Consider the following 25,072-nt stretch of genomic DNA (forward strand, 5'->3'; position numbering starts at 1 on the left):
CTCGCCCTCTTAGCCCTCAAAGTTGAAATCACCATCAAAGAACTCAAATTATTGCCTCTTGTTCTGATTCTGATCCAAATCTATGTCCCTATGTCACCCCACAAAAATAGTCTCCCATAGAAGTTGTGTTGAGTTTGGTGCTATAAACTCTTACTCTGTGACACCCTAACATGGAGAAAAAATAGAATTACTTGCACTAACCACTGAGTAACCTCTCTCGTTATAAACTTAAATCTCTCTCCTTTCAGCAAGCCAAACATCAACCTCTTCATTCATTTTCCCAAAATCAAAGAAAGGTAATAATAGATCAAAAAACCAAAATCAAAACCCAAAACAAAATTGAAAACCACAAATGAAAGTCCAAATCAAAATAAAAATACAAAGAGAACATTTTCACTTTTGCACTGCAAAAGGAACATATTCAGAAAGAGTTACAATGGTGACAACAGGGGAGTAAAGGAAAGAGCAGAAATGACTGCATGACAAAAGAGCAATGGTGACAACAAAGGAAGTAGCTTGATCGAAAGGTTTTAGGTTCACAATCCTAAGTTCCGCTAAAGTGTGAGGACAAAAAAAAGGGGGTGGTCGTGGTGGTTTGGGTCATTTGGAAACACACGTATGAACTTGTAGAAAGAGAGCCAACCTAGGATCCAAAATTGAAATCTTCTTGACTGGCCTCAGTTTTTTGAGCACCTTTTTTATTTGATTGGTTCTCTACTTTGATCAAATTTAAAAAGTAAATCACAAAGTGATAAGGCTTCATCATCATCATCATCTTCTTCTTCTTCTTATGAGAGTAAGAATGTTCTCATTTCTCTTCAGCAGAATTTTTTTTCTATTTTTAATTGATGTATTAACATGGTTAGATTTTAAGTTGATTTGAGCCAAGATCATTAGTTCAGGCGCTGAACTGACCCAACTTGAACATGAAGGATCAAATTAACTATTAGGTCAAACTCGAGAAGCTTTTTTGACCCTTTAGCCATGATGAAATCAATGACGAAATTAAACCTTAGGGACGAAATAATTGAGTTCTCAAACCACAATGACCTAATCATTATTTGTGACAATCTACATAGAGCAAACAGTAATTTACCTTAGTTTATACTAAGGGCTGTCACAAATCACCACTGATAAGCAATTCAGAACTCTATTGTTCAGGCTAATATTACTCAACCTAAGGTCAATAAAGGTTACTGGTAACAGGTAAATCTAGTCCAATCTAAAAACAACTTGCAGTCAGCCTGTAGTTTTAGACTGATAAAGAATTTCATGGTGAGAGAGAACCTGCAAACCTTCCTCCTCTCATTGTTGCCGGCGGAAAAAAGGAGGAAAAGTAAGAAAAGGAAACAATATAACTGAAGGTTAAATCCTCTTGGCTTTGAGGAGTATCAAGTTACTTAAAACAGGGCCATCCTCTTATACAAGACTTGCAAATTGAGGTTTTTGCTCCAGGGTTCCCAAACAATGAAAAACTCAAGATCATAATTCCAGTTTCATTTTATCCAAGGTACTCACTTCAAAGAGAAATTTGAGTGCAAAAAGAATCAAAATGAGCTCCAATGTCTTACAGCTACGGCAAAATTAACACAAAAAGATAAGGATTTTGAATAAACTTAAGTTTGCGCGATATTTGATATAAGCCTGTTGCAGCCATTGCAACATTGACACTGAAAAGATTCCAATTTTTCTGCAAATTCGAAAGTCAATAATGAAAGATTAAGAATTGGCTTCAAGCAATCATCCAAATAAGGTCTGGAAACAAGGGGGAAAAAGATTCAGTTGTGCTTCTTCCTTGATACCAAATTAAATTAACTAATGGAGTTCATAAAACATCAGCCTCATATAATTTTGTGCTAAGAGCATTTCCAGGTGCTGTTGCATAGTGCAGACCATATTTGGAAATTAAGCAACATAAGCATCTGTTACAAAATATGAATTACAAGTCCTAACTCATCACGGAATTGTCATTTAGGGATAAGAAACACATCAAAAAGAAAAATTGCAGATGCCTAGCTAGACTAGAAAATTAGGCACAGAACTATGATATAATTTCTCAAAATTCTTTTTCTAACTTTAATGCTCACATAATGAATTGAGTAGTAACTAGAAACAACATCATTCTATCTTTTTTGAAACCAAGCTTATGTAGCATTTTGGTGGGGACAATTAGAACTTAACCTCAAAGTTGCTAAAAGGGGGAAGTAGTGGAAGCTGAGATTCAAAAAGTAAGGCGACAAAACGAGGTCAATGAAACATGGAGCACACCTAGCTCTAAATATATAGAGCATCAAACGTAATTTATAGAGCATCAAACATACAATTTGAAACATATGAGCAAAATATCATACAATTGGTGAACATTGCTACTTGAGGTAGAAAGCAATCATACCGGGGTAATTACCATACTGTAGCGAGACCAAATAAGTCCAGTTCCTGTAACAGCTAATTGAGGCAACAATAGAAACATGTAATCAATTAGATCAGAACTCAAAATAAATTCAAGCACAGAAAAATTAGGTACCCTTTTTTGCAGTACCTATTTGCTGGGGGTAAGAGATGACTTCAGGTGGTTTAGAGAAATCGGCAACATTTGCTAAGCTGATGACCCATTTGAAAGTTGGAGCCCAAAAATGAACTGCAAAGAGTACATAGTAGGATGAAAATAATGGATATTAATAGATAAACAATAACCCATCAATCCTTACTCAGTTCTGCATTAGAAAATAGATTAGTTCAGTTAAAATTTTCAATCTTTTTGCCTGATTTTAGTAGGAAACAAGCTCCAATTCACAACTAATTAATAAAATGAATTAAAAAAACCCTACATTTTGCTAAAGAAATTGAAGACACAGTACAAACTGGTTTTAGGACCAGCTAGGTGGTTCCAGAAAGCTTGTAGTTTTGAAGTTGCCATTAAACTGATAGTTCAGGACTCTGCTCTTTTTTTTTTTTTTTTTCTGTTCTGTGAAATATGATTTCATGTCCAACATAGACGGGTATGATGGGTCCCCCTCTGAAAACAGGGACCCACGGTTGGTACTATGGTTGGCCTATAGAATGGCACGTGGTGAACAAATGTCAGGTAAACCTCCAATTATGTGGGATATAAGTTCAATATTATATAAAAATAAATTCATTATATAAGTTCATAAATAAAATATGAAAAAATAAAATTGACTTTTGATAATATGCGATTTGATTAAAAATAATGTAATTAATTACAAATTATTAAACTCTTTATATTTTTTATATTTAAAATTCTTTCGAGGGCAAGTGAAGAAGTTAAACTAGAGACATTCTTTAAATTAGAATATATGAAAATATTATACTTACTGTAAGGTTTTAGAAATAGCCATTTTGGGTACAATAAGAGGCAGCCACGGCCCAGTTCGACCTGTTAACTGAACCGAGTTCAATTCGATTCAACAATTGATTTTTTTTTTTTAATTATATTAAATTTATATTTAAATTTTTTTATTTTTATATTAAAAACTAATAAATAATGTGTAAAAATTTATTATAATTTAATAATACGTGAGACTGAATTAGAACCGTCCCCCAATCGTTTCATGCCGAAATCAGGCCACACCGGCTGTTTTGGCTCAAAACCGGCCGTGGCTATCCCTCTGGAATGAAAACTAGGTACAACCCCTTTGTAGGAAAAGGCTATGGTTAATTGGGTAAGCGTACACTCTGTAACGCAGGCATTTATTAGCAGTAGAATAGATAAGAGTCTCGTGACTTTCAGATATAATCATTATTCACAAAATGGTAACAATTCCAAGCGTTACATGTTCTTTTCTGAAACCAATTCTTGATCCATTTCAGCAAGTAAATCCATTTCAGTGCCTACTTTACAACTACTTCAAAAAAAAAAAAAAAAAAAAAAAAAAGGACACCACTCGTTTCTTCATGTTGAGTTGTTTTGCTAGCGAATCACCCACAGCTCTTAAGTAGATCAAATGGTGCATCACAATTTAACTGACTCAAACTTGCACACCAGGCCAAATTTTCGCAAACGTTACATACAACTTCACGTATCAAACTAATGATGAAATCTACGTATTTATGCCTTGAATCTATTATGAATCAAGTGTAGGTAAGTTTTTTGCCTAAATCTATTATGAATCAAGTGTAGGTAAGTTTTTTGCCTAAATTCATCTCTCCTTTCTAATGAAAGTTAGGCCATTTATGTTGGAACTACAATGTGGTCTCTGTGGCATTGACCCACACAGGACAGGGAGTCAGGGACCATTAATTTGAGAAGAAACTTTTGTGTACATCTTTATGAGCAATGTTGATATAATCAGAAGTGAATGACAATCAATACATAATATAGGCACCCACCTACTGAAGCAATTAAAACTCTCAACAATCTTCAGGTACTTGGACTTTTATCACCTGAAATCTCCCCCTTCTCTAGATTCACAAGCAATCATCCTTCTACCTGCTTCACCAACCACCTCTAGGCTACTGATAATACATACACAACTTGAGTCGAGGCAAACCAACTATGACAAGTGAGGCCATGTTTTGGTTCCGGTTTGCTCATCTGCTACTGCAAATCCTTACTGTAAATGCAAAAGTTCCAGCCATCATTGTGTTCGGAGACTCTTCGGTTGACTCAGGCAACAACAACCATGTATCTACATCACTAAAGAGTAACTTTGCACCTTACGGTCGGGATTTCTATGGTGGCAAGCCCACGGGAAGGTTTTCCAATGGTCGGATTCCGACAGACTTCATTTCTGAAGCCTTTGGGAACAAGCCAATAGTACCTGCATACTTAGATCCAACATGTGATATAAAAGATTTTGCCACAGGAGTTTGCTTTGCTTCTGCAGGAACAGGTTATGACAATGCTACTTCTGATGTACTAGTAAGTTGTGCTCACGCAGTGATACTAGAAATAAGCAGAACTTTTTATTCACCAAAGCATATGAAAAGCACATTTTGAATGAATTTCTAGATGTTTTTGCGGAATTAATACATTTCTAGTAAAAAAAAATTCAGGGAATTATGAGTGCTCCAGCATGGGCTTATTTTATTCTTTCTCATTGGACTTGCAGTCAGTAATACCTCTTTGGAAGGAATTGGAGTTCTACAAAGAATACCAGAAGAAGCTCAGAGGCTATCTAGGAAAGGAGAAAGCTAATGAAGTACTAGGGGAAGCACTTTACCTGATAAGCATAGGAACAAATGACTTCCTAGAGAACTATTATATATTTCCAGGCAGATCATCTCAGTTTTCTGTTATGGAATACCAGAATTTTCTTGTGCAAATTGCTAGAAATTTTGTCACAGACCTTCATCTTCTTGGAGCTCAAAAGATAGCTCTAGGTGGGCTTCCTCCCATGGGGTGTTTGCCTTTGGAAAGAACCACAAATATATTTTTTGGAAGTGATTGCATTGAAGAATACAATAGCGTGGCCAAGGATTTCAATGAGAAGCTGAATGGAATGGTCACTGATCTGAATAAGAAGCTTGCTGGGATCAAACTGATGTTTTCAAACCCCTACGATATTCTCTCACAAATAATTCAGAATCCAAGTTCTTTTGGTAAGTACTTTTCCACATTGCCGATCATTACATGGCCAATAGCCAATTGTTCAATCACTCTGGCAAAGACGATAATCCACAGTGTATTAATTAATTGTAGCATCAATATCATGGCCAGTGGTTGTTTAATTGTGCTCATGAGAATTCACAAAGAAGACATTTTCTGACATGATTCCTATTTACAGGGTTTGAAAATGCGGAAATAGCTTGCTGCGGAACTGGATTATTTGAGATGAGCTACATGTGCAATAAAAAAAACCCCTTTACATGCTCAGATGCAAATAAATATGTATTCTGGGATTCCTTCCACCCCACAGAGAAAACAAACAAGATTGTTGCTGATTATGTAGTAAAAAATTGTTTATCTCAGTTTCTGTAATGACGACCAAAGATAATATTCTTAGTGTAACAATTCTAGTTCTAATTCTCATTAATTTTGTATTACTGATGTCTTTATTGTAAACTAATTATTGATTTGAGAAAGGGCCAAGCAAAATTCTTCCATAATTTATTTTGTTTGCAGAAAGGAAGTTTCTCCTTAGCTCACCAAGATGGTAATCTAAATTCTCATGAACAAAATGAAAGATCCAACGTGATCCCACCAGATCTGGATGGGAAATGCACTGGTTAATAATTTTGCAAAAGCAACAGCTATTTCTTAAGTGTTTCACATAATATTTTATTTTCTGTTGTCTTGAAGGAATCAATGCAAGGCAATAACCTAGCAGATATACCAAGCATGGTATACCGGTCATTGGATATGAAGAATCCTAACTGAAAAGTTGCAAGGAGCTTCAAGGAAAGTAGAGATTATTACCCAAGCAATTTTTTTTTTAATGGTTTCCCTTTATCCCAACAATCAAGGAATAATATTACCTACTAAAACCATCAGTTTGACATAAGAACCTAAAAATCCTATGAGAAAAAAAGATTCAATAGATTTTAAGAAAGCTTCTATTTGAAACTAGAATCTGATCTTGAAAACGGAAGATTGATGCCTTGATCTCAAATTGCAACTTACTTTGGCTCTTTGGGAAAATGTAGTCTGATCAATGCCGGTAGTTCAGCTAGATCAACCTGAGGCTTGCCCAACAAAATACTCTTCAACTTTTCATCACAGTTGACTACATTCTTGTTGTTTGGATCCTAGTGAAAGTCACATCCAGATTATTTATGAGGGTTGAGAACACACAAACACACAATATTTGAATATTGTTGAAGGATAACAAGCATAAAGAATATTTCTACTTAAAGTCACATTTGCAAGAAATTTTAGCAATTTTAAGTCCATGAAATTAAGTTGATTTAACAATAAAATAAACCATCTTTCACGTGAATTAAAATTTGTTGACCCCACAAGCTCAAAGGAGCATAGATTTTGATAATACCAAAACTCAACTAGAATCAAACTAATATTGTTTTAAGTGTTGTGCATCTCAAAGAAAAAGACACAAGGATTTCATGATGGATTCGTGCTTCTGAAGAAAGGATGATATTCTAAAGATAACACAAGAAGAATCAAAGGAGATAAAAGAAGAAAATGTTACCTTCTAAGGCTGCATTGAAAATCAGAATTGAAGGTACATATAGTATAGAAGTTAAGTTTTATTTTTAGGATTACTTGTGAAAAGAATTGAGGAGTAAAAGTCAATGATGCTTATTTTCAATCCCTCAAAAGATTTTTCTTTTAAACATCATTATTGGCCTAAAAGTATTTGACTATGATTTGGTGTAAAGTTTTATAGTTTTGAAAGTTATGCAGAAAAGTTTTCCTGGTATGCTAACTGGTTTGCTACTTATTTAGTATGCTAACTGGTTTGCTATTTTCTCCAGTATGCTAACTGTCTCAACTCTGCACAACATCGCAGAAAACGACAAAATAACGGCTATTTTCTTGAAATTCGTAACTGTAACGTTCAAATGAGTTTCCAAACGGTCAAAAACGTTCCAAAGCTATAAATACACCTACCTTTGGCCATTTTGCACTTAATGAAAGTCTCTCCACTGTTCAAAATCATAAAAGCTTTCATTCAAAGTGCTCAAAGTGTTTTTATTGCTCATCATTGGCTTATTTACTCAACTCTTCTTTATAGATTCTGTTGTATTGAGTGAGAGTGAGTTTTAAACACATTATTATCATTTATGAGAGGTCATTCAAGCACCTATTGAAGCTTGATTGTGATAAAGTGTTTGGGATAACACTTGGTAGAAGTGTGAAGCTACTTGTAAAAGCTTTGGTGAGAAGATTTGTAAAGGGTTTTTGTCTCTTGCCTTTAAAAGAGAAGAATAGTGAAGTGAAGACTCAAAGTGGGATCTTTGAGAGAGTGGATGTAGGCTAGTTGAGCCGAACCACTATAAAAATTTCAGTGTTCATTTTCTCAACCCTTGCTCTTTACATTTATGCATTTTAACTTTATGATTGATATGTTTTTGCTGACATGAAAGTTGAGGCCATTTGCTGTTAATCTTGCTGCAATCTGATAAAATCAGTTTACTGCTAAATCTGCTGATATCTGATATAATCTGCTTGTTGTTTGATCTGCTGTCAATTAATATATCTGGTATACTGCTCTGGTTGCTGTGTTAAAAACTTATCCAGATTACTGATATCTCTGCTGAATGTTGATATAATTTGTTAGATCAGTATACTGATTGCATATAGCCTAACTTTGAATCAGCTTGTCAATAGAGCTGTATTGTTCATTTTTCACATTAGTCAATTGAGTTGAACCTAGCTGCAATTTTCAAAGGTTTTGAGCAAGAACCGAAAATTGTTTTTAAAATCCAATTCACCCCCCTCTTGGACATATTTTGGGACATCAATTTGGTATCAGAGCTTGTCTCTCTTGCTTGAGGATTAAACCCCTTAGAGTGATCCATACACATGGCTAGTTCATCTAGAAACTCAGCTGGTATACCTACCCCCTTAGCTGAAGGTTATTCCATCACTAGACCACCACTTTTTAATGGCACAAATTATTCTTTTTGAAAAACTAGAATGAGAAACTTTATACAATCTGTTGACATTGATGCTTGGAAAATAATTAAAGATGGTCCTTATATTCCTTATAAAACCAGTGAAGGAACTGTTCAAATTCCTAAAGCTGAAGTTGAATTTGATGATAATGATTGGAAGAAAATTTCTACAAATGCCAAGGCTATTAACATTCTTCATTGTGCTCTTGATATTAATGAGTATAATCGTATTTCACGATGTCAAACTGCAAAAGAAATATGGAACAAACTAGAAGTCACATATGAAGGAACTGATGTGGTGAAAGAGTCAAAGGCAAACCTCCTCATCCGTGATTATGAGTTATTTGAGATGAAACTTGGTGAAACTATTGCTGAAATGAGTATCAGATTTACAGATCTTGTCAATCTTCTTAAAGCTCTTGGAAAAAGATTTGAGGAACAAGAACTCGTAAAGAAAATTTTGAGATCTCTTCCAAAGTCATGGGAAGCAAAGACTACTGCTATTCAAGACACCAAGGATTTCAGAAAATACACCTATGATGAGCTAATTGGTTCTCTCATTGCACATGAGATGATCTATAAGAAAGATGAGAAAGAAGATGATCAAAAGAAAAAGAAAGGTATAGCCTTCATATCCGAAAAGGTAGATGAGAAAAAGAAAAATGTTGCTTTTAAAACTAGTTCAAGTGATGATTCAAGTGTTTCAAGTGATGATGATGAAGATATGGCAAGATAGTCAAAAGATTCAAAAGAGCATTTAGAAAAGGTGGAAGCAAATACAAGAAGTTCACAAAGAAATATGCTCCAAAGACTCCAAATCATCCAAGTGAAATAGTTTGTTATGAGTGTAACAAACCAGGCCACATTAAGCCAAAGTGTCCTACATTGAAGAAGAAAAACAAGTTTAGAAAGGACAAAAGCAAAAAGGCAATGGCGGCAACATGGAGTGATAGTGGCTCTTCATCAAATGATGAAACAAGTGACAAAGAAGCTGCAAAAACTTGTATGATGGCAATTGAAGAAAAAGGTGAAAGCTCACACATCGAAGATAGTGAAAATAAGGCAAATCTTGAACTTTCTAATGTTGATGAATTAGAACTTGCATTTGTAAAGATATATGATAAATATAGAACTTTTAAAAAGAAATGCAAAATTTTGGTTGATGAAAATAGTGCTTTAAAATCAGAAAATATTTCCTTGAGTATGGCTTCAAAGGAAAATGAATTTTACAAATCTCAAATGAAATTATTTAAGGAAGTTAATGATGAGCTTCAAAGATCAAAAGAAGTGTGTGAACAACTTCTTGAGAAAAATAGAATTCTTGAGGCAAAAGTTGAGTCTTTGACAAGAGATTTAACTAAATTTACAAAAGGAAAAGAAACACTTGATATACTTCTTGGGAATCAAAGATCCACAAATGAAAAATCTGGAATTGGTTATGATGGATTTATGAAGTATGAAAAATACAAACAATTTTTTGTTAAAGCTACATCCTTTTCTCAACCAAGTATTACATGCTTTTATTGTAATCATAGAGGTCATATGATTAATGCTTGTCCTATTAGGAAAGGAACCTTTAAGGCAAAGAAAGTATGGGTGCCTAAAGGAACCCTACCTAATGTTACTAACACTCAAGGACCCAAAGTTGCTTGGGTACCTAAGAACAGTTAACTGATTTCAGGTCTGCCTAAGGAGTATGCTGGAAACAGAACATTGGTACATTGATAGTGGCTGCTCTAGGCACATGACAGGAAATAAAGGCAAGTTTTCCTCTCTTACTTTGAAAGAAGAAGGTTATGTCAAATTTGGTGATAAAAGTAAAGCTAAAATTATTGGATGTGAAACTATTGGTAAAAATCCTTGCATTGAGAATGTTGCATTAGTTCAAGGATTAAAGTACAATCTTTTAAGTGTTAGTCAACTTTGTGATAATGGTTTTAAAGTCTTTTTTACTTTTACACATTGTGAGATTCATGGAAACAATGTTATGTTTGCTGGTGCTAGAATAGATAATATTTACCTACTTGATTTAACAAGTCTTGAAGAAAATTGTGAAACATGCTTTATGACTTCAGATGATAGTGCATGGTTATGGCATAGAAAATTAGGATAGGCTAGCATGAGTACACTTGCTAAACTCTCTAGAAGGAACCTTGTTAGAGGACTTCCAAAGCTAAGATTTGAAAAAAAATTTCAATGCAAAGCTTGTGCACTTGGTAAGCATACAAAATCATCTTTTAAATCAAAAAATGTTGCAACTACGTCTAGACCATTGGAATTACTACATCTTGATATTTTTGGTCCAATCACACCTAGAAGTCTAGGAGGCAAGGCATATACATTTGTAATTGTTGATAATTTTTCAAGATTCATATGGACTTTCTTTCTTGCTCACAAAGATGAAACCTTTGATATATTTGAAGCTTTTTGCAAAAGAACTCAAAATGAAAAAGGATATTGCATTACATCTTTGAGGAGTGATCATGGAAAAGAATTTGAAAATAATTTGTTTGAAAATTTCTGCTCTCAAAATGGTATTTATCATACATTTTCAGCTCCTAGAACTCCACAACAAAATGGAGTTGTTGAAAGGAAAAACAGATCTTTGCAAGAAATGGCAAGAACAATGCTGAATGAAAACAGTTTACCAAAATATTTCTGGGCAGAAGCTGTAAATACAGCATGCTACATTTTGAACAGAGTTTCCATTAGAGCTATTTTAAAGAAAACTCCTTATGAACTATGGAAAGGAAGAAAACCCAATATTGCATATTTTCATGTCTTTGGTTGCAAATGTTACATTTTGAATAACAAAGACAGCAATCTCAAGAAATTTGATGCTAAATCTTGTGAAGGAATATTTCTAGGCTATTCAACAAATAGCAAAGCATATAGGATTTTCAATAGAAAAACATTGACCATGGAAGAATCAATGCATATACTTTTTGATGATGCTAACACTTCCTTGCAAAGGAAAGATTCTTGTGATGATGAAATTGAGCAGATTCTAAATTCAAAGAATTCAAATAAAGATGAGCTTGATTCAAAAGAACTAGTGGAGGATGATCAAAATGACAAAGAAGAAGAACTACCTTGCTCCACAAATGTTGAAATTCAAGAAGACTCCCAACCAAATGTGGAAGAACTACAAATTGAGGAACCTCAACATCAAGATATTCCACAAGAATGGAGGTACCATAGAAATCATTCCAAAGATGACATTCTTGATAGTCCATCACAAAGAATGATGACAAGAGCTCAACTTAGAAGATATTTTGGTAATGTTGCTTTTGTTTCTCAATTTGAACCCAAAACATATGATGATGCTCAAACTGATGAAAATTGGCTTTTTGCTATGCAAGAGGAATTAAATCAATTTGAAAGAAACAAAGTGAGGACACTTGTTCCTAAACCTAAAAAGCACTCTGTTATTGGAACTAAATGGGTATTTAGGAATAAGATGGATGAAAAAGGACATGTAGTTAGAAATAAAGCTAGACTAGTAGCTCAAGGATGCAACCAAGAGGAAGGTATTGATTTTGATGAAACCTTTGCTCCGGTTGCTACAATTGAAGCTATTAGAATGTTGTGTGCATTTGCATGTTTTAAGAATTTCATGCTTTATCAAATGGATGTTAAAAGTGCATTCTTAAATAGATATATTGATGAAGAAGTTTATGTAGCTCAACCTCCTGGTTTTGAAGACCCTCATTTTCCAAATCATGTTTATAAGCTTACTAAAGCTCTCTATGGATTAAAGCAAGCTCCTAGAGCATGGTATGAGAGACTTAGTAAATTTTTGCTTCAAAATGATTTTAAAAGAAGAAAAGTGGTTACTACTCTTTTCATTAAGAAACTAGGAAAAGACATGCTTATTGTGCAAATCTATGTAGATGATATTATTTTTGGTGCTACTAACCATTCTCTTTGTAAGAAATTTTCCAACATGATGAAAAGTGAATTTGAAATGAGTATGATGGGTGAACTTACTTTCTTCCTTGGATTGCAAATTAAACAAATGAGAGATGAAATTTTTATAAATAAGTCCAAGTACATAAAGGATATGCTAAAGAAGTTCAAAATGGAGGATATGAAAAGTATCGGAACTCCCATGAGCTCAACAGTTAAATTGGAGAAAGATGAAAAAGATAAAGAGGTAGATAACAAACTTTATAGAGGTATGATTGGTTCTTTACTCTACTTGACAGCATCTAGACTAGACATTCATTTTAGTGTATGTTTATATACAAGATTTCAATCATGTCCAAAAGAATCTCATCTTGTAGCCGTTAAGATAATTTTTAAGTACCTCATTGGCACTCACAACATTGACTTGTGGTATCCAAAATGTGAATCATTTGATCTTATTAGTTATAGTGATTCAGATTTTGCTGGTAGTAGACTGGACAGAAAAAGCACTTCTGAAACTTGTCAATTTCTAGGTCGTGCATTAGTTTCATGGCACAGTAAAAAGCAAACCTCTGTTGCACTTTCTACTGCAGAAGCTGAATATATTGCAGCTGGAAGTTGTGTTGCACAGATTTTGTGGATGAAACAACAGCTTGAAGATTTTGAAATTAAATTTGATCACATTCCTATAAGATGTGACAATACTAGTGCTATAAACCTATCAAAAAATCATGTTCAACACTCTAGAAGCAAGCATATTGAAATTAAACATCATTTTATTAGGGATCATGTTAAGAATGGTGATATTCAAATTGAATTTGTCCCTTCTGAAAAACCGCTTGCTGATATTTTTACAAAGTCACTTAATGAGGAAATTTTCTGCAAAATAAGAAGAGAACTTGGTATGATTGATGCTCTTGATTAAGTTTTGATGCATTCTCATGTTTCTATATAAAAATGAAGTGATATATGTTGGTTTGTAGTGTTAAAAATGCATTCTGATATTTCTGGTACAAGTTGAAAAATTCTAGGTCTTATCAGATATGAACAGTATTCTGCAGAATTTGATCACAGTGGCATACTAGTCTGTTTGCTAATTTTCGTGATTGCTAAATGCTTTACCACTGCTCCTAACTTTTCGTTGGCAAACTGGAAGTCACGTTTGATTGTACTTAAACTCTAAAAGTATTCTTATTTTCGAGCGCCTATTCTGCATGTTTAAAGAGCATATTACTTAAATACCCCTCTATTTAGAGCATTGCATCTTTATGTGATTTAAGGGCAAAATGGTCTTTTAACATATAAACTAGCGCGGGACTCAAAATTTTTTTCAGAACCATCAATCTTCTCACTGCTTCTCCACTGATACACGGTACCCATTCTCTGCAAATGTCTCCATTTAGTCTTTTCAGTTTTAAAATTCAAAATTTCTTCTCTCTTCGTCGCATCGCCTTCCAAAAACCCGAATGAGTGCATCTTCTCTCCACTTGCAAACCCATTTCGTTCGCAATCTTTCAAACCATCGTCTCCCTTCATCGTTCTTAAATATTTCCGAAACCCATTGGCTGTGAATCAAATCGATTGTTTCAAGTTAGAAAATCCCCAAAATTTTTCATTTCCGTTATTTGTCTAAATCTGCCGAAAGAAACCATTTCTTGTTGGATTAATTTTTTGGTTTTTGACGCGTTTGATATCGATTCGCATTCTCTGCCTCTACAAATCTCAGGTATTAAATCTAAAACTTTAATGGAATCGTGTTTTACATTTTTTGGACTGTTCTGTTTGTTTTGCTTTCGCAATGTTTTTTTTTTATTTTATTAGCATTACGTAAAAATGTGGTATATAACTAAATCATAAATCGATTGCCATGGATTCTCAAAAAAAAAAAAAACCCGAGTATCTCTTGCTGCCTGTTCTATTTTTATGACATTGTACTAAGTTGTGCTAGAAATATGCTGATGTGCTTCGAATGATTATATATATTGGCTGCTCACATCGTTGAATTTGTGAACTCAGTTTTCACTGTCCTTTTGGCCTAATTTTCTTCTGGGTTGGTCATGGCGCGAGAAAAAGGAAAAGGCAAAGCAAAAATAACCACATATTCATCGTCTTCGGACTCCGCTGATGCAAGTGCTCCTGCATCTCCTCCTCCACAAAAAGATGCTCCTCTGGTAATTGGAAAATCAAAAGAAACGCCCAAGAAAAGAACTAGTGAGCCTGTCCAAGAAAAAGGAATCGAAAAGAAAAAGACTTCAAAAACTCTAGTTATACATATGGAAAGGGCCATTCATGAACCCAGGTATATACACTGGCCTTCTTTTACTGAAGTTTCTGTTCCTTTACAATCCTTGTTTGAATATCAAAAATGGGACAAATTGTGCTCTGACACTGAAGGAGTATATGTGGACTTAGTTCAAGAATTCTATAAGAATTTAAGGGTTGATGATTTTGACAAAGATGAATCTTTTAAGGTAAAAATAAAAGGGAAAGTCTATGAAGTGATGGTTGATAGATTAGCCAAAGCCCTAGGAATCCCAAACAGTGGGAATAAAATCTGTTCTCACAAAGAAGTTTTTGCTGTTGGTGGATTTAATAAAAGAGATTTTGAGGTTGAAGTGTTTAAAGGGGAAGTAAAGGATAAGACTAGCATTACCCATGCTCATCAACACATCAAAATTCTTCATAGTTTTATCATCTATGTGTTGAATCCTAGAACTGGCAGTCCAAATTATTTAAGTACCCTTGATCTCTGCATAATTTGGCATATTGTGAATCAAATTGAATTTAATATTGCCTACTTTATGCTGAAGCAAATCATGAAATGGAAACCACCTTACAAGCTACCCTATGCCCATCTTCTTAATGGTCTGTTTAGAGACTTTGGGATCCCTCTGGAAACCGAGAAACTTAGGACAAATATGATCCCAATTACAAATCTGCAAAAAGATGATAATGGCAGAAAACTTAGATTTGAACAAGGTGCTAGTTCCAAGGATAGTGCAAGCGGTACTGTAAATGTTGAAGGAATTCTGGAAGAAGTGAACAACTTGAGGGAATTTGTTGAAATTGAACTTGGAGAGCTACAGAAATTTAGAGGTTTTCAAACTGTTCTTATGAATGCTCTTGATTCTAAAGTTGATGGCACTTTGATGTTAATGTATAAAATTGTGGAAGAATTATTTAAAATCAAAGTTCATCTGGGTATTTCAAGTACTGAAGCTGGAGAAACCAGTAAGGCTGCTACTGGTTCTATTCCTCAAACAGAGAAAGAAAAAGAAAAAGGAAAAGAGAAAGAGAAAGGAGAAGAGGAAGAACAGGAAACAGAAGAGGAAGAAGAAGAAGAAAAAACAGAAGAGGAAGAAAAAGAAACAGAAGAAGAAGAAGAGAAAGAGGAAGAAAAGGAAGAAGAGGAAGAAGATGAAACTGAAAAAGATGAAGATGATTCTGATGATGGAAATGGTAATGGAGGCAGCAAAGAAGGAAGTGGGAAGGATATGAGTGACTCAGAATCTGAGGCAGAACCACAGACTCCTGCTCCTGCTGCTCCTGCAAAAGAAAAGGCAAAAACAGCTCAAAAGGAACAAAGAAGCAAGCAAAAAGAGGCAACTGGTAAACCATCTGGCAAAAAGACTAAAACTGGCAAAAAGTTGACAGCAGAATCTGGTACTACTGCTGCAACTGAGTTAGCAGCTGGCCCTATTATTCCCTTGACACCAGGAACTGAAATGGCTGCTGAAATTCTTCAAACCTTGAGTGATAAACCTGTCAAGCCAAAAAAGTTGAAGATGGCTGCTCCAAAACCAATCAGACGAAGCTCTAGGCTAAAAGGATAAACAACCTTACTGCATGTTTACTGATTAACTTTTGTCTAACAATCTGTCTCTTAATTTGCTACTTAGTTTGCTACTTTTAGTTTTTCTGAACTTTAAATTAGTTTGCTATATCAGTTACTGTTTTGACTGTTTATTCACTGCACTTAAACTGAATTTTGATTTATACACATGTGCATGATTTCTCCCATTATCTTTTGATGCTGACAAAAAGGGGGAGAAAATGAATGAGTAATCTTGTTGATATAACTTGTGGTTGATATAGTTTGTGATTACTTGTGGTTGATATAGTTTGTGATTAGTATATTGTTGATATAACTTTATGGTGTGCATATTGTTGATATAACTTGTGAATGATATACAGTTTGTGATTAGTGTGCATACTGTGCATATTTAGCTAGTATCTTTAGTCACACTTGACTCCTTAAGAAAATGCTTATGAATATTTCATTGAGATTATTAAGGGGGAGTTATTTGTGATTAATTATTGATATAAGCACATACATAGGGGGAGTTATTCTCACACATACATTCATACACATACTCACACTTATTAACATTTACATGGTGATTCAATTGAGTTTTGTCATCATCAAAAGGGGGGAGATTGTTGACCCCACAAGCTCAAAGGAGCATAGATTTTGATGATACCAAAACTCAACTAGAATCAAACTAACATTGTTTTAAGTGTTGTGCATCTCAAAGAAAAAGACACAAGGATTTCATGATGGATTCGTGCTTCTGAAGAAAGGATGATATTCTAAAGATAACACAGGACGAATCAAAGGAGATAAAAGAAGAAAAGGTTACCTTCTAAGGCTGCATTGAAAATCAGAATTGAAGGTACATATAGTATAGAAGTTAAGTTTTATTTTTAGGATTACTTGTGAAAAGAATTGACTGTTTATTCACTACACTTAAACTGAATTTTGATTTATACACATATGCATGATTTCTCCCATTATCTTTTGATGCTGACAAAAAGGGGGAGAAAATGAATGAGTAATCTTATTGATATAACTTGTGGTTGATATAGTTTGTGCTTACTTGTGGTTGATATAGTTTGTGATTAGTATATTGTTGATATAACTTTATGGTGTGCATATTGTTGATATAACTTGTGAATGATATACAGTTTGTGATTAGTGTGCATACTGTGCATATTTAGTTAGTATCTTTAGTCACACTTGACTCCTTAAGAAAATGCTTATGAATATTTCATTGAGATTATTAAGGGGGAGTTATTTGTGATTAATTGTTGATATAAGCACATACATAGGGGGAGTTTTTCTCACACATACATTCATACACATACTCACACTTATTAACATTTACATGGTGATTCAATTGAGTTTTGTCATCATTAAAAAGGGGGAGATTATTGACTCCACAAGCTCAAAGGAGCATAGATTTTGATGATACCAAAACTCAACTAGAATCAAACTAACATTGTTTTAAGTGTTGTGCATCTCAAAGAAAAAGACACAAGGATTTCATGATTGATTCGTGCTTCTGAAGAAAGGATGATATTCTAAAGATAACACAGGACGAATCAAAGGAGATAAAAGAAGAAAAGGTTACCTTCTAAGGCTGCATTGAAAATCAGAATTGAAGGTACATATAGTATAGAAGTTAAGTTTTATTTTTAGGATTACTTGTGAAAAGAATTGAGGAGTAAAAGTCAATGATGCTTATTTTCAATCCCTCAAAAGATTTTTCTTTTAAACATCATTATTGGCCTAAAAAGTATTTGACTATGATTTGGTGTAAAGTTTTATAGTTTTGAAAGTTATGCAGAAAAGTTTTCCTGGTATGCTAACTGGTTTGCTACTTATTTAGTATGCTAACTGGTTTGCTATTTTCTCAAGTATGCTAACTGTCTCAACTCTGCATAACATCGCAGAAAACGACAAAATAACGGCTATTTTCTTGAAATTCGTAACTGTAACGTTCAAATGAGTTTCCAAACGGTCAAAAACGTTCCAAAGCTATAAATACACCTACCTTTGGCCATTTTACACTTAATGAAAGTCTCTCCACTGTTCAAAATCATAAAAGCTTACATTCAAAGTGCTCAAAGTGTTTTTATTGCTCATCATTGGCTTATTTACTCAACTCTTCTTTATAGATTCTGTTGTATTGAGTGAGAGTGAGTTTTAAACACATTATTATCATTTATGAGAGGTCATTCAAGCACCTATTGAAGCTTGATTGGTAGAAGTGTTTGGGATAACACTTGGTAGAAGTGTGAAGCCACTTGTAAAAGCTTTGGTGAGAAGATTTGTAAAGGGCTTTTGTCTCTTGCCTTTTGTTATGGAAAGTCAATCATTATTGTTATGGAAAGTCAATCATTATATTATTTCTGTGTATATTCTGTATTCTGTATTCCTATTTAGGATTTCTTATTTAGGATTTCTTCCTAATTAGTATAACACAATTATAGGAATTAATTGTATATAAATACCCATGTACAGATTAATTGAAATCAATGAGAATCATCTCGTTCTACATGGTATCAGAGCAGGTCATCTATCTAGGGTGACTATTTGTTCTCACCACCCAGCTCAGGAGAGACCTTGGCCGCCGACCGGCCGTTTCGACTCTGATCAACATCGCCAGCGTCGCCTCAATCCCCTCATTCCACCACTTGTGTCGTTGTTCGATCCGATTACACCATTAAAGGACTTCTGAGGTTTGGCTCTCAGATCCTATTTCGGTATTTACTTGATTTGTGATTTTGGATTATTTTGTTGCTGTAAGCACTATGGATTAGTGTTTCTGTTAGTGTTCTTTGTCTCAGCAAATGGCAGACAATAAGAATGTTATTTATGATGTGATTCCGATGATGACTAAGATCACGGAACACAAACTTAATGGTTCGAATTACCTGGAGTGGAGTAAGATTGTTAGGGTCTATTTGCGTAGCATTGATAAGGATGATCACCTTACTAAAGATCCACCTACTGATGATACACAACAAACTTGGCTAAGGGAGGATGCTCGGTTGTTTTTGCAGCTTCGGAACTCGATTCACAGTGAGGTAATTAGTTTAATTAATCACTATAAATTTGTTAAGAAATTGATGGATTACTTAGATTTTCTGTATTCTGGTAAAGGGAATATCTCCCGTATTTATGATGTTTGTAAGGCATTCTACCGTGCTGAAAAAGAGAATAAGTCTCTCACGGCTTATTTTATGGATTTTAAACGGGTATATGAGGAACTTAATGTATTGTTGCCTTTTAGTTCTGATGTGAAAGTTCAAGAGCCCAACGGGAGCAATCGGTCATTATGAGTTTTCTTGCAGCCTTCCTTCGAGTATGAGCGCTAAATCTCGAATTCTTTCGATTACGAGATTTCCTCTTTGCATGAAACATTCACACGGGTCCTTCGTGCAGAGTACCCAATCTTCACAACTGCCAAGAGTGCTCTTATTAGCCGTAATCCAAATGGACAACAGGGTAATAGAAGAGGAAGTAAAGGAGGAATTACAGGCAACAGAAGTAATCAGCGTAATGGAGAGGCTAGTTCTAATCAGGACTCAAGAGGAGTCATTTGTTATTATTGTCATGAGCCTGGCCATACAAAATATAATTGTCCACAACTTCAGAGGAAAAATCAGCGATCACAGATGGCAAATATGGCAGCAGAGGATTTTCTGATATCTTCCTCTGAAAAGCTGTTTTGGTATCTGCAGAGGATTTTGCAGTTTTCCCGATGTCGTGCATCTCTAAAGCCTACCAGTTCCCCTATCACTGCGATCGCTGAGTCAGGTAAATCCACTACATGCCTTGTGTCTTCCTCATCCAAATGGGTTATTGATTCTGGTGCAACAGATCACATGACAGGTAATTCTAGTCTTCTATCCGCTAGTCTAATCCCACTTCCTCTCATTACTTTAGCTGATGGTTCTACTTCTTGTGTCATGGGTTCTGGAACTGCGAATCCGACTTCGTCAATTTCTTTGTCATCTGTTTTGTGTCTACCAAATTTCTCTTTTAATCTACTTTCTGTTAGTAAACTTACTCGTACCTTAAATTGTTCTATTTCCTTTTTTCCTGATCAGTGTTTGTTTCAGGATCTTACGACGAAGCAGATTATTGGTAGAGGACGTGAGTCAGGTGGTCTCTACATTCTGGAAAATCATGTAACGCGGTCGCTTGTTTGCTCCAGTACCTTAACACCTCTTGAAGCTCATTGTAGATTGGGTCATCTTTCTTTGTCTACCATGAAGAAGTTGTGTCCTCAATTTCAGTCTTTATCAGTACTAGAATGTGAGTCGTATCAGTTTGCAAAGCATCATCGTTTGCCTTCTGTGTCTAGAGTCAATAAACGGGCTTCATCCCCTTTTGAGTTAGTTCATTCTGATGTTTGGGGTCCTTGTTCTGTTACTTCTAACACTGGATTTCGTTATTTCGTTACTTTTGTTGATGATTACTCTCGTGTTACCTGGTTATATTTAATGAAGAATCGTTCTGAGTTGTTTTCTATCTTTTGTGCCTTTTGTAATGAAATCAAAACTCAATTTAATATTTCTGTGCGCATATTAAGAAGTGACAATGCTAAAGAATACTTTTCAGCACAATTTCAGTCTTATATGACACAAAATGGCATTCTTAATCAGTCTTCCTGTGTGGATACCCCATTCCAAAATGGCGTGGCCGAAAGAAAAAATCGGCATCTTCTTGAGGTAACTCGTGCACTTCTTTTTCATATGAAAATTCCTAAACACTTTTGGGCGGATGCAGTTTCTACGGCATGTTTTTTGATCAATCGTATGCCGTCTTCTGTCCTTAATGGGGATATTCCTTATACTGTTTTGTTCCCTACAAAATCTTTGTTTCCTGTTAAACCCCGTATTTTTTGTTGTACTTGTTTTGTACGTGATGTTCGTCCGCAGGTTACTAAATTGGATCCAAAGTCTCTCAAATGTGTCTTCCTTGGGTACGCCCGGATCCAAAAAGGGTACCGCTGTTTCTCTCCTACTCTTAATCGTTATCTTGTTTCTGCAGATGTTACATTTTTTGAGTCCACTCCATTTTTTTCTCAATCATCTGTGTATGAGAGTCAAGGGGAGGAGGATGATATCTTAATATATATTGTCCAACCAATGTCTAGTCCTCTCTCACAGCCTGTTTCTTCTGTCTCTAGACCTACTCGGCTCCCGTTGTTCATGTTTATTCCAGAGATTGAGATTCCGACTGGATCCTCCACCGCCTACTTCGTTGGGAGATCCTGTACCTCATACTGATCATGATTCTGATCTAGACTTACCCATTGCTCTTCGTAAAGGTAAACGTTCATGTACTTACCCTATCTCTTCTTTTGTTTCTTATAATCAATTGTCTTCTTGTTCTCGGTGTTTTGTTACTTCTTTAGACTCTGTTCCTATCCCTAATCATTGGTGAGGCCTTTGTCTCATCCTGGCCGTGTCTGCTATGAAAGAGGAAATGGAGGCTTTAGATGCTAATGGTACATGAGAACTATTGCCTTGCCCACCGGGTAAGAAAGCTATTGGTTGCAAATGGGTATTCTGATGAGGTAAATCCGATGGTTACGTGGCTAGGTTAAAAGCACGCCTTGTAGCAAAAGGATATGCTCAGACATATGGGGTTGATTACTCTGACACTTTTTCTCCTATAGCTAAACTTACTTCTGTTCGCTTGTTTATCTCTTTAGCAACTACATATGATTGGCCCCTGCACCAATTGGATATCAAGAATGCTTTCCTTCATGGTGATCTTCAGGAGGAGGTGTATATGGAGCAACCACTTGGGTTTGTTGCTCAGGGGAGTTGGGTAAAGTTTGTAGGCTTCGGAAGTCTCTTTATGGCTTGAAACAAAGTCCTAGAGCCTGGTTTGGGAGATTCAGCGAAGCAGTACAGGAATTTGGTATGCAAAAGAGTAAGTGTGATCACCCAGTATTTTATAAGCAATCTGAGGCTGGTCTAATTCTCCTGGTAGTTTATGTGGATGACATTATCATCACTGGGAGTGACTCTGCAGGTATTTCATCTCTTAAAACCTTCCTCCAAACCCAGTTTCAGACTAAAGACTTGGGATTATTAAAGTATTTTTTGGGTATTGAAGTTATGAGAAGTAAGAAGGGCATTTTCTTGTCTCAAAGAAAATATGTCCTTGATCTATTGACAGAGACAGGAAAATTAGGTGTTAAGCCTTGTAGTGCACCAATGACTCCAAATTTACAAATCATAGCGAGGATAGTGAGTTGTTTGAAGATCCAGAGAGATACAGGAGATTGGTAGGAAAATTGAACTACCTTACTGTCACTCGTTCTGACATTGCTTATGCCGTTAGTGTGGTAAGTCAGTTTATGTCCTCCCCAACTGTTGCTCATTGGGAAGCCTTGGGACAAATCTTGTGCTATCTGAAGGGAGCTCCAGGAAGAGGTTTGTTATATGGTAATCATGGGCATTTGAATGTTGAATGTTTTTCAGATGCCGACTGGGCTGGATCTAAGGTTGATAGGAGGTCAACTACTGGATATTGCGTTTTTGTTGGAGGAAATTTGGTGTCTTGGAAAAGCAAGAAGCAGAATGTAGTTTCTCGATCTAGTGCTGAATCCGAATACAGAGCCATGGCACAATCAGTACGTGAGGTAATGTGGATATTTCAATTACTAGATGAGACAGGTTTTAAGACCCCCCTGCCTGCGAAATTGTGGTGTGATAATCAAGCTGCTCTCCATATTGCTTCTAATCCAGTATTTCATGAGCGGACCAAATATATTGAGATTGATTGTCACTTTGTTCGTGAAAAGATTCAACAACAGATCATCTCAACAGGACATATCAAAACTGGAGAGCAATTAGGAGATATTTTCACAAAAACTCTGAATGGAGCTAGGATTAACTACATTTGTAACAAGTTGGGCATGATTAACATCTATGCTCCAACTTGAGGGGAGTGTTATGGAAAGTCAATCATTATTGTTATGGAAAGTCAATCATTATATTATTTCTGTGTATATTCTGTATTTTGTATTCCTATTTAGGATTTCTTATTTAGGATTTCTTCCTAATTAGTATAACACAATTATAGGAATCAATTGTATATAAATACCCATGTACAGATTAATTGAAATCAATGAGAATCATCTCTTTCTACACCTTTAAAAGAGAAGAATAGTGAAGTGAAGACTCAAAGTGGGATCTTTGAAAGAGTGGATGTAGGCTACTTGAGCCGAACCACTATAAAAATTTCAGTATTCATTTTCTCAACCCTTGCTCTTTACATTTATGCATTTTAACTTTATGATTGATATGTTTTTGCTGACATGAAAGTTGAGTCCATTTACTGTTAATCTTGCTGCAATCTGATAAAATCAGTTTACTGCTAAATCTGCTGATATCTGATATAATCTGCTTTTTGTTTGATCTGCTGTCAATTAATATATCTGGTATACTGCTCTGGTTGCTGTGTTAAAAACTTATCCAGATTACTGATATCTCTGCTGAATGTTGATATAATTTGTTAGATCAGTATACTGATTGCATATAGCCTAATTTTGAATCAACTTGTCAATAGAGCTGTATTGTTCATTTTTCACATTAGTCAATTGAGTTGAACCTAGCTACAATTTTCAAAGGTTTTGAGCAAGAACCGAAAATTGTTTTTAAAGTCCAATTCACCCCCCTCTTGGACATATTTTGGGACATCAAAATTGTAGTGGCATTAATTAACTATTTTAAAGATCAAGAGAATTACTCTCATGTTTTCCCTACCAACATATTATTTAAAAAGTAGCTGACAATTGTTCAAGAGGTACCAATTAATGTATGCTAAATGCTGATATGCAAACGAAAGATCATAGATTGACATGGAGACATAGCTTTAATAAAATAAATAATATTTTCGAATCCTAATTAAAATCAGTACACCAATATTCATGGTAGATGAAAGCAGAAAATATGACACGTGACAAAATTTGGTTGGTGGCAAAATATTGTCTTCCAAATTTTTAACAAGAAGTTACTTCAAGATGTAAAGATGCAAAATTAATTGGAGCAATAAAAGAACCTGGAGATTATTGGTCTTGATGTAGGACCAGACACGCATGAAACAGCCCAAACGAGAAATTTGAGACTGACCCACAAACTCTCTAAGTGTTGAAGGAAGATTTACAAGATCAATTAAATTAGCAAGCTTCTTAGGATTGTCTGTGATAGCCTTCTTAATCTGCTGCGGCACCATTTTCCTCAAGCCTGTCTTTACTTTTTTTTTTTTTCTTTTCTGCAACTCAAAAAATTATAAATAGATCAATATTCCTTTGCTACTTATCTCTCAAATATAATCAAACAAAGTTTCTCTCCGCGTAAATTTGGCAGTTTGCCAAATAAATGCTCAATGAAGAATCGAGCAGCAGAAACAGACAGCAAGCATAAGGCAACAGAAAATTATTTTCTCGGAGACCAAACCCCTATGCATAATTTACTCGAGCACCTGGCATGCAGATTCAAAGAACCTCTACATAATCCAAAAATAGTCATTGTATCTTGCTATGAAAATCAGAGTAACAACTTTATCTACCTAACGTATTATGGCATAAAGTTTAGTCAGTTCGAATCACATATAAAAACAGAAAGTTAAAGAAATTGAAGAGCAACAGAAGAAAGATTGAAACAAAATGAATCATACCAAAAGGTTGTAACTTGAAGGTGCAAAAGGCAACTAATGGAAGATTTCGGAGTCCGAATTCCTATGTTCTGAGAGAGCTTCGATTTAGTTTTCTGCTATTGCTGAAGTGAAAAATACTCGAGTTCGCTTCTCTCTCTC

At 35.1% G+C, this 25,072-nt stretch overlaps 3 protein-coding genes across 3 annotated transcripts; 1 reads left to right on the forward strand and 2 right to left on the reverse strand.

Moving 5' to 3' along the window:
- Positions 1-1,494: 1,494 nt before the first annotated feature.
- Positions 1,495-3,844, reverse strand: LOC110669992 (mitochondrial pyruvate carrier 4). The gene is made up of 5 exons (XM_058146213.1): positions 3,812-3,844; positions 2,829-2,877; positions 2,540-2,638; positions 2,393-2,445; positions 1,495-1,690 (listed from the first exon to the last, which is right to left on the reverse strand). Exons 1-5 carry the CDS (start codon positions 3,842-3,844, stop codon positions 1,574-1,576), a joined length of 351 nt encoding a protein of 116 aa, XP_058002196.1. The 3' UTR covers positions 1,495-1,573.
- Positions 3,845-4,040: 196 nt separating this feature from the next.
- Positions 4,041-6,045, forward strand: LOC110669996 (GDSL esterase/lipase At4g26790). Its single transcript, XM_058145339.1, has 4 exons — positions 4,041-4,102; positions 4,142-4,882; positions 5,073-5,562; positions 5,748-6,045. Exons 2-4 carry the CDS (start codon positions 4,517-4,519, stop codon positions 5,939-5,941), a joined length of 1,050 nt encoding a protein of 349 aa, XP_058001322.1. The 5' UTR covers positions 4,041-4,102; positions 4,142-4,516; the 3' UTR covers positions 5,942-6,045.
- On the reverse strand, positions 4,902-25,072 carry LOC110669997 (upstream activation factor subunit UAF30-like). Its single transcript, XM_058145340.1, has 4 exons — positions 24,935-25,072; positions 24,317-24,529; positions 6,584-6,708; positions 4,902-5,621 (listed from the first exon to the last, which is right to left on the reverse strand). Exons 2-4 carry the CDS (start codon positions 24,488-24,490, stop codon positions 5,543-5,545), a joined length of 378 nt encoding a protein of 125 aa, XP_058001323.1. The 5' UTR covers positions 24,491-24,529; positions 24,935-25,072; the 3' UTR covers positions 4,902-5,542.

The sequence above is a fragment of the Hevea brasiliensis genome, chromosome 4 (genome assembly GCF_030052815.1).
Source record: "Hevea brasiliensis isolate MT/VB/25A 57/8 chromosome 4, ASM3005281v1, whole genome shotgun sequence".
NCBI classification, from domain to species: Eukaryota; Viridiplantae; Streptophyta; class Magnoliopsida; order Malpighiales; family Euphorbiaceae; genus Hevea; species Hevea brasiliensis.